General features: G+C 35.2%; 1 protein-coding gene across 2 annotated transcripts; it reads right to left on the bottom strand.

Moving 5' to 3' along the window:
- Positions 1-358: 358 nt before the first annotated feature.
- LOC131075980 (uncharacterized) lies at positions 359-3,059 on the bottom strand. 2 transcript variants are annotated; one of them, XM_058012993.2, is made up of 4 exons: positions 2,701-3,059; positions 2,545-2,581; positions 2,325-2,437; positions 359-943 (listed from the first exon to the last, which is right to left on the bottom strand). In XM_058012993.2, the coding sequence occupies exons 1-4, from the start codon at positions 2,926-2,928 to the stop codon at positions 881-883; spliced, it is 441 nt and encodes a 146-aa protein (XP_057868976.2). In that variant the 5' UTR covers positions 2,929-3,059; the 3' UTR covers positions 359-880. The 2 variants fall into 2 exon arrangements, with proteins under 2 accessions (XP_057868976.2, XP_057868975.2); XM_058012992.2 differs by having other exon boundaries at positions 2,325-2,446; positions 2,701-3,048.
- Between the last annotated feature and the right edge of the window lie 7,775 nt (positions 3,060-10,834).

Below are 10,834 nucleotides of genomic sequence, written 5' to 3'. Positions count from 1 at the left end.
AAAGTTCTCTTAAAAAAAAAAAGTAGTCACTGGCAAAATGGTTGAATCATACTCCATGACTAAAAAAATATTTGAGTGCCACTACAAAAAGGAGAAAAAAAGCCTCATAGGTCAGATTATATATAAGCAAAAACAAGGAAAATGATACAGATGTTCAAAAGTGGTACAGCAACAAACGTCAAGAACATAATAACATTGTAACATTGTGATATGAGTATGAGATGTTTCTTGACATCTCAGATCAAACTCTATGACCCATCACCAGAAACTATACATATAAAAAAGAAATGAATGAACCTCCTAGATTAGAAATATTTAACTATACAAACAGAGCAGTTACAGGATTATAGCTACCAAGTATTTGACAACAAGAAGCACAACCTATATTAGAAGTTTGAATGATGGTTTAAAGCTGAAAGACCGAATAAACAGCCAAGTATACAAGTGAAATATCTTTGTAAACTAGCAAAAAAGGTCTTCTCACTTGGAGCTGAATATCAGGCAGGTTGTTCTTGACATTTTTAGACAAAGACTGTTACAGCTTATCTTGAAACTAATGATCTTATATTGCAAAACTACCCAAAATACTTGTTTGAATTCATTAAAGTTTAGTAACAAGCCAACCAGAATACTGTTACAAACAATTCCTTTATCAATGTTGTGAATTGCTCCTCATATAACACTAGATCGCCAACTAATTTCCACACTAGGCTGCTAGTTGTTCAAAGAAAAAGTAGACTACAATACCTCCTATTGCAGTATCTCACTTGCGCATTTCTTGATTTGTTCAACTTTTCGGTGTTAATATATATTCTTTCTTGTTGAATAAAGGCCTTCTCTGACAAATTCAAGCAGTAAAGTTCTGCAGGAGAGGAGAACCTTAAAAATTCTCAGGACTGTCATCCAATTGAGCTTCATCTTCTATATCCACTTCCAAAATTTCCTGTTACCATCCACGTTAACATGTGAATATGATAACTTGAAACTACCTAAAACGCATAAACAATAATAGTCTTAAGAGCACCAACTACAAGAAGTTCATGTAACAGAGTATAAATTAAAACCCTTTTAAACCATTGTGCCCACATATTCCATAACATGAAAGAAAGAAAGAGATACCTTAACTAGTTTAAGGGAATTGTAAAGGTATGAGTGGCTTAGAATTTACAAGAGCGCTCAAAGCATCTGCAATGATGCTTTTAAAAAAGATAGATCTTTGAAAACAAAAAAATCATCCACACATGACAAAATGTGCCAAAATAGCTAGTTTAAAGCTTATAACTGGTAAGGCTTGTCTCAGAGGAATATCTGGTTGTTGTGCTTGTGTGGTCACTTGCCACTTTATGATGATGATTGCCCAAAATACTCTTGATCAAACATGAAGCCCTGAAGTATGGGGAATATCTAGAGACTATCCTAGTTAGTAAGAGACTGTGACAATTCACCAAAGTTACAGGGTGGAGAGCAAAAATTCCCCTGGGAAATTGAATGATATATTCCAAAAAAATCTCGATGGGAAATCTTTAAATACTCAAGCTGTAGATAGGTTTAGAAATCATCTAGACCCAACTCCTCCAGAATTTTCCAATTGAAGCATCATTTTAGATTGTATCAAAGGTAGAAGAATTTGGGATTGTGCCTGGGTGCGCCATTAACACGCTAATCTAGTGAGGGCGAGGTCCCCTGTTTTAAACCCTAATAGATTAGGCTAAAACAATAGTTCCACGGAGTTTCCTGACGTGGGATGGAGGGATGGGTTTCAAGGATGGGGAGGAAGGCCCTAAATTTGGGGACAGCAGAAGGATGGTAGGGGAGCGGCAATGAGAGAGCGGCAGTAATATACACAAATTGAGATGAATTGAAATCTTAAGGCACCTTTGTAAGTGCTCCATCAAAGGGAAACTAATTTTCATGAAATTAAGAATTGCAATCAATATGTAGCGACATATGACATATAACAAGTGACTCATTGACATCCCAACAAAGGTGGCATAGGTCATGATACTGTATCCCCAAGTCTCAGAAACGTACGCATTCCAGTGGAACAGTAACCTCTTGACCGTGACAATAGGGACACTAAGATTGTCTATTTTTTCAAAATCATTAAATTCATGAAGGACGATGGTCGAATAGTGTGACATGCGATTTAAAATAAGGTTTAAATCTGTAATGTGCAATTGGACTACACTTCATTTTTGAATAGTTTTAACTCAAAGAATCCCTTGCTGATAACAGTTTCAGGAGAAAAACATTTGATATAGATATTTGCTTTATTTAATGTATTCGCACAAAGAAGCACCTATAGTTGCTATAATGCCACTTACAGGTATTCTCTTCTGTAAGTAAGTGCCAAGCCTCGCCAGCACTGTGGATCTTTTGTGCCAAAATCGGCCCTTTAGACGGAGCTTCAGAAAGGGCCCATCTAACTCTGCAAGCTCTACCACACCTAAAAAACTTATGAATGATTAAAACAACTGTATGAATCCAAAACCCATTATATAAAATAAACCTTAAAAAGCAAAAAAAATGAAAAAAAGCAAGCACCTGTGATGCCCACTGCAGGATCAAAAAGCTGCATGAACTGGTACACCACAACATCTAATATATCATCAAACAAATGGTGCCCATATCACTTTTGATTAGCCCAGTGATAAAAATTTGAAAAACATTAAAATATATTACTTAAGGAGATGAACCCACCTCGGATTTGGCCTCAACGAGTACTTGATTAACATTTTCTTCGGTTAAATCCAGTGGTTGTAGCTGCCCTGCGGTAGCTAAAATAACATGGTGACTGCCTCTAAGCTTTATTGGCCTCTGCTTTAGAGACAGCTTATAGCCATTGTATTTGCTGACATTGAATGGCTTCCACTTTAAACAGCACACAGGCTGAACCGGCCTTAGGGCAAGAGACATCATTTTTAGCATGGAGACGGGTACTCTGCATCCAGCAGGAGGTTCTCATTTGTGGGTAAGAATTTAGAAATAGGGGAATTAATGTGTGCCACAAATGGAATTTTAGTTTGGAGATAAGCTTTTCTCTAAATGCTGTCATAAACATTGGTAATTTAGCGCAAGAAAAATTGCTTCAACAATTTTAAGATTGAATCTAATGAAGAAAGTCTTCTTATTCCATTCATGGAGCGCAGTAATTATTAGTACATTTAAAATATTTTCTTAATTCAAAATCTTTATTTGATGAAGGAGCGTATGGATGTATGCATGTATGCATTTCTTTGAGTAGGAATTAGGGGAAAGGACCCAGTAGTTGAGCATGTTCCAATTGTTGTGAGGGTTGTTGATACCTTTTGTTCCAAAAATTGAACAAATAAAACCTATTGTTTGAAACAAAAAATATCAATTTTTGTTAGGAAATGTACCAACAGTTGTTAGGAAATGTACCAATAGTTGTTAAGAAATGTACTAATATTGTAAAAAGTAACCAATCAGGTGATGCCACATCGGCTGCACAACTATTGGGGTCTCTTTTGCACGCCTATTGGTCTCACTTTTTTGGGGGGCTGTTTTGGACACCTTGGCAAAAAGCATGCTGATGTGGCATCATATTTGATGATGTGGCCCTGAAACCTTAGTTATAAGCAGGGGACTTGCCAAGTAAGCTACTGTAAAAAAATCGGAGTGATTCAAAATTTCCAAGTAGGATTTTGAGAAGCGTGAAGTTAGGGTGCACGACTACTGGGTCCTTTCCCCTAGTATAGCTTATATATTTAATGAAGTTTTTTTTTTTTTTTTTGTTGTTTTTTGAATATCATAATTATTTTGTTAAGAAGATTCTCTCTAAAAACATGTTTCTAAGGAGTGGGTAACAAGGTTTAGGTTCTTCATAGGGTGTCTTTCAATTCAATGATCCTTGCATGGGTTGAGTTTCTTGGACTTCCTTTACCTTTGGTCGTTCCTATTGTAGCTTCTTTAGGCCATGTCATTTACATCATGCTTGACAAGTTTTTGTGTGCCCACAAGCAAAAATGTGTTTTTCTTGAGATTAATTTCAATAAAGATTTAAAGGATATGGTGGATAGTCCACACCCAAAGGATGATTTACCTTAACTTGCTTAACACTTTTTGCATGTTTCAATCCTTTGATCACAAGTTTAAGCATTATCCCCTTATTACTTCCAGAGCTAAACTTGGGCCTAAATCTTCAAGGGTTGCTCCTCCTCGAAAAGGAAGGGATGGGTGATAATTAAATGTCATGAGAACAACAAGAATAGTGGGGAAAAACTCTATCCCACCAATAATGAAATGCATTCAAAATATTTGACCACTACATTAAAAAAACCCTTGGATGAAGGGAAAGGGGTTAACTTGGCTTTTTAGTGAGAGCCTTCTAAGGAGTTTAGTCGGCCTATGTTTATCCACACTCATCTTCTAGTTATTGTTCTATTCTCTTAGGTTAAGAGTATAGTTCAATCACCTCCTTCTCCTAAGGCTATCACTAGGCATTGATGTAACCCAACTAGAAGTTTTCGATATGGGGAATATGTTCTCAATAAACAACAAAAAATCACATCAATCTTTCAATTGGGAAATTTTAAACCTTCTTTAGAGGGATATTCCTTTGAATGAATTTTCTCTCTTAGAATGTTCAAGGTCTAATTGGCCTTTGCAAACCTAGATTTTTTTTTAACAAGAGGGAAAATTTTAGAATTTTTTCCTTTTTTTATGTTTGTCATTTTTTGTCTGACAGACATGAAGCTAGTCATAGTGAGCTATCACTTTTCTCTCTCCTAAATGGTCAACGAGCTAGGGATGTGATCCCACTAATATAGTAATATGGATTGTCTTGAAGTTTTAATAATCATTCTTTTGGGATAGTTAATGTTTATGCTTCCAAATATGTTATTGAATAATGTGTTCTTTGGTTTTGATTGCTAAACAATTACCTTTATATACGTGAATTATAGGTGAAGACTATAGTGTGGTTGAGGATGCTTCTAACAAGTTTGGTGCCTTACCTATAAAATGGATAGTTGGTGAGAGAGTGTAATGTCCCTTTCCAAAAAAAAAAAGGATTTTTAACCTAATCAACAATCATTACTAGTCCTAATAAAAACTTCACACAATTCAAGATTCACAACTCCAGCAATAATATCAATGATAAACTTCACGACATATACCAAACAACACCAATTAATATAGACACTTACATAAATTACTCAAAAAGGCCATGGCTCTTACATTGACATAATTTTGGTTTTCAAGCAAATGGGATTGTCATAATAGTCATTACAACAATTACAAACACTACGACAATTGATGAACTCATTGAGAGACTGAACTATTGTAGTGTTACAAATTGTACCCAATGCATTTATGAGACTTCTACATTAAGCCCAGTGCATTTAAGACAAAATTCATGATTGAGATTTTATCACTCTGACATCATGAATCTTAAAGGTGAAGTAGCGCTAGCCACCCTTGATTCAAATTTGGGATTAACTTGGTTAGACGGAAGCACGACGCACAAATGTTTGCATGGCATACAAACATCTTGATGATATCTCTAATTCAAATGAGCAAATTTTACATTAGACTTCTATCAACGCATGTCCCTTTGATTGGGCACATCCAAAACGGTCACTCATGCCCGTTCTAAGCAACAAAACTCTTCTTTCTCCCTCATATTTGTAGGAACACTCACTCTTGGCTCTCTTGCTTGCATGTCTATAACAAAGCTTTGTCAAAATACACACACAATCTTGCAATAACTTAGTCTTCTCTCAAAGCACAAACACGTTATTATCTCAAGAGAGGGGTCTTGGCTGTGTAATGCTCTTCCTATTTCTTATATCTTGTATTTATTGCATTGAAATACTATCTTGTTTTATCAACTCTCTAAGTGTATCTATTATCTAGTTGCATTTAATATATCAATCATTATATCTCTTGCAATAGAGGTTTTCCTCCATTAAGCAGGGTTTGTTTCTACTGTGCTATCTATTTTATCATTTTATTTAATTTATTTATCTTCTTGTTCGTGGAGATGGAAACACCAAAATGGGGGTTTGAATAAGAAAAACCCTTAAACAACCCCAAAATTTGCCCATATCTTCTAAGTGTGTGTAGGTGGAAAACAGGTTTTGAGGAGCATGGAGCTAGTTTCTAAGTGATTTTTGGTGTTTCTTGTTCTTTGGTTGTACAGATGATAGTGCGACATGCAGATGTCTCCACAACGTGATAGTGTTAAAGGACGAGGCTTTACCAAATTGATGGTAAAATTGTGTTTCATTAGCTTTTGGTTTCTGTAATTAGAATATTTTTATCATTTTAGGTTCTTCTGTTGTTCAACAATTTCTATTGGTAAGTTTAGTGTAGCTCTTTTTTTCCTTCTTTATTTTTTATTTCCCTGGCTCACCAGAGCACTAATTAAGTGAGGTAGCCTTGGGCTCATTTTCTCCTTGAGGTCTTGAATTCTCAATGGTAGCAAATCTCATCCTCTACATTTTGGTAAACCCGATGTGAATGCCTTGTGTTGGATCTCTTCCTCCAAGGGTTTGATGCATTTAATAAGGTTTTCTCAAGAGATGACTTTGGCATGTTGGATGATTCCCTAGATGACTTCCTAGGGGTATATCCTTCTAATCATAGGTCTCTTAAGATTGATCTATGCCTAGAATCTTCTCTTTTGAAGGATGAGAAGTCTATGAATGTTATTGTTGTCTTTGGTGCCTCCAAAAGGCCTAACATACCAATTATTTACGTGACTACAACTAGTCCTTCTCTGAAGAAAGTTAAGCCTATTTGTGGTAGGTCTTTTGAAAGTAACTCTCCTAATTTATTTACGATAATTACTCAATCTAAGGATGCATCTTATAACGTTGTTGGTCATACATATAATACAAGAAGAAATAAGCATAATGTTGATCAGTCTAGTACTTCTTTACCACCTTATCAGCTTGACCTTTCTCAAGAACCTAAGCCTATAGCCAAGAAGGTTGGTGACTATGATCTTATTGAGAAACTTTGTGTTACTCTTGATAAGATCTCACTATGGGATTTTCTTCAGCTATCTCTAATATATTAGGGTATGCTTCAGGAAGCTCTTCAAAAGATTTAGTTATCTTCTTTAGCTAGGTAGGCAGATGTGAATGCATTGATGGATCATATTCATGTGGATACATCGAATATTGAGTTCTATCCACATGAACTTCTACCTCTAAAAGTGAGGAACCTAGTAGACCCATTGATGATAATCATTTACATCAATGGTGTTGTTATTAGATGGACTCTTGTTGATACGGGTTGAGCACTCAATGTTTGTAGTATGGACTTATTACTAAAAATCAAGGTTGATCCTAATGCTCTTGCTGCATATTCCTTGTTTATTTGGGCCTTTGATAATATTGGTAATATTTCTTTGGGCACTATTTTTTTTGCCTTAAAGATTGGACCAATAACTATTCCAACCCTGGTATACATAATGCTAGGGCCTCTGCCTTATAATCTTCTTCTAGGTAGACCGTGGGTGCACGCTTTGGGAGTAGTATCATCTACCCTTCTTGGTTTCTATTAAGTTTGTTGTGAATAATCAAGTGGTTATGATCAAGGTTGATCCTATTGTTATGCATATATATCAAATGGAAGTAGTTGGTTAGACCATGATTACATTGTCTTTTCATAACTACATACCATCATTGTCTTCTAATGTAACAACTTCTGCTTTTATGGTATCCCCTAAACAGGAAGCCCTAAAGAAGGAAGTTGTGTCTAAAGAAGAATCACCTAAGAAATAGGATCCTCACAAAGAGGACCCTCCAAAGGTATATTATCCTCAAGTGGAGAGTCCTAAGTCTACCCCTATTCAATCAACTTCTACTTCATCTCCAACTAACTACTTCTTCCCAATCTAAGGTGAACATGTTTTGTGTGATGACTAGGGGTGTTTGGACTTCATTTATTCTCATATCGGTGAGTACAAGGTAAACCTAGTCCACTTTAAGATTCCTAAGATTCTATTTTCTTTGGCTACAAAATATGATTATGCATCTATAAATTTGAGTGATACTTATCATGTTGATCATCTTTTCTACACCAATACTCCAACCTCTAGAGAGATGAATTACATCTATGAAATGGGATTCAATCTATTTTCCAAATATGGCTATAGTGGTAGAGGTTGTGGGCCTAATGAACAAAGTATTTGAGTTCCTTTAGATCCTGAGCTTCATTATTGCAATACTGGACTCAGATACCACACCATGTCCCACAAGGAAAAACCATGGTTGAATGTCAACATGATTTATGTCGAGCCTCTTCCTCTTAATCTTGTTCATCCTAAGTATATTAATACTAATACAACATCCAATGAAATCCCTTTAGATGTTTTCTCTTTGAAGGAATCTATCAAGGATTTCTTGGGTGTTTATTCTAATTTTCCTTCTTATCACCATAAGCATCATTTCCCATACTGTTTAAATAGTCAAGCATATTTTGGTGAATCTTTTATGAGTACAAATAACAAGTACTCTTTATCTTATGACAGAGAGAAAACATTTGTACCTACCTCATCTTGAAGACTGTATTACACTTCTTAAAGGAGATACTACTGACATTTTCATGAATCCTAAATCTTTTGAGAAGGTAATTAAGATCAAAAAATGTCTTTCCTCAAAGGAATCTAAATCACATTATGATCTCTTACATCACTATTATGATATGTTTGTTTGTTCATATGAGGACATGCCTAATATTGATGACTCTATAGTGGTTCACAATATCCTCCTATGTCCCAATGCCAAGCCTATTAAGAAAAAGATTCATAATATGAATCCCAAGGTTGCCTTGTTACTAAAGATAGATAGAAAAGCTCTTAAAAGTTGGTCTATCTATCCTATTGAGTATTTGCCTTGGATATCGAATATTGTTGCTATTAGCAAACCTCATAGTCGTATTCATGTCTACATCAATTTTCGATATCTTAATAAGACTTCTCTAAAAGATGATTTTCTGCTTCCAAATATCTACATGATTATTGATTCAACTACAGGCCATGCCTTACTTTCCTTTATGAATAGCTTCTCCAGTTATAATCAGATCATTATTAATCTGGAAGATCGGTAGAAGACTGCCTTTACTACCCCTTGGGGTACTTTCTGCTATTTAATCATGTCATTTGAGTTGAAGAATGTAGGAGCAACCTATCAATGAGTGACGACTCTAATCTTTCGTGACTTTATTAAAAAGATCTTAGAAGATTACGTTGATAACATCCTAGCAAAATTTATGACTCTTCAAGATCATGTTAAGAATCTTTGTCTTATCTTTGAAAGGCTTCAACTCTATAAGATGAGAATCAATCCTCTTAAGTGTGTCTTTGTCGTTGATGCTGAAAAAACTTTTAGGATTTATTGTCTCTCATTGTGGAATTGAGGTTGATACAAATAAGATTGATGTGATTGTTAACATGCCTCCACATAAAAATATCTCTTAACTCCATAGCTTACTAGGGAAGATTCAAGCAATTTTTAGATTTGTATCTTAATTGATGGATTGTACCCTTCCTTTCATACATTTGTTGAAGAATATGTGATTTTCAAATGGGGTGATGAGTGTCAAAAGGCTTTTGATTCCATCAAGAGTTACTTGGCCAATCCCCCTACTTTGATGTTGGCTATGAAAAATAGACCCTTCCTCCTCTATATCTCAACATCATCTTATGCTTTGGTAGCCTTATTGGCTTAGTATGATGATAATGAAAAGGAAATGACAGTCTATTATATTAGTTGTGTTCTTGTTAATTATGAAACTTTCTATCTTGCCATGTAAAAGCAATGCCTTTCTCTCATCTTTGCAACATAGAAGCTAAGGCATTATCTCCTTCATGCAGAAACATGAGTGATTGTTAAAAAAAATCTCCTTAAGCATCTCTTTTCTAGAGCTAATCTTTTTAGAAGGTTATCCAAATGGGTGATGTTACTTTCAAAGTTTGATCTCAAATTTATGACTCAGAAATCAATTAAGGGTCAAGCTATTATCAATCAATTCATGGGAGATCCTTCACTTAAATCAGTTCCTACTCTTAACTTGTTCCCTGATGATAATTTATTCACAATCTAACATGGACCTATATGGGAGTTATATTTTGATAGATCAAGATGCCAAAATGGTTCTGTAGCAGGTGCAATTCTAATCCCACATTAAGGAAAACCAATTCCTCTCTCCTTTCAACTTGAGTTTCATTGCATGAATTACATCGATGAGTATGAAGCCCTTATTGTTGGTATGCATGCTATGATTTCTTTTGATGTTGCACATACCCGCCTTCATGGTGATTCTAAGCTTATTGTAAATTAGATCATGGGAGCATATCTGGCAAAAAAGTCCAAGTTATCTCAATATAGAGATTTAGCTTTGATTCTCATTAAGAGTTTTTGTTCTTATACCATTGATAGCGTATCTACGAGAAAAAAATGTCATGTGAATGCAATGGTGAGTACAACATCCCTTGTATGCCTTAACTATAGTGTGAACATATGTCACTTTGTGGTGCACATCTCTTCTCTCTTGCTATTTCTGATCAACCCGAACTCAATAGTCTTATGTGTTCTCACATATACTTGAGGGAATAGTTTTCTCATATCTATAACTATCTAAAGTCTAGAAGTTTCCCTGATGATACTAGTAGCAATAATAGTGTTTGAATCTAAAAATTTTCAACTCGCTATAACATCTTATCTAACATTCTTTAATCTAGGTCTTACAATTGTCTTCTTCTTTGATGTTTGACTAAAGTTGAGATGTCCCTCGACCTCCAAGAAACTCATTTGGCCTTTGGGGGTGTACATCTCGGTGGTAGATATCAAGTACAAAAAAT

Source organism: Cryptomeria japonica, chromosome 9, assembly GCF_030272615.1.
Source record: "Cryptomeria japonica chromosome 9, Sugi_1.0, whole genome shotgun sequence".
Taxonomy (NCBI): Eukaryota; Viridiplantae; Streptophyta; class Pinopsida; order Cupressales; family Cupressaceae; genus Cryptomeria; species Cryptomeria japonica.
Note: the sequence above shows the minus strand (reverse complement) of the source record. Positions and strands in the feature narration are given on the sequence as shown.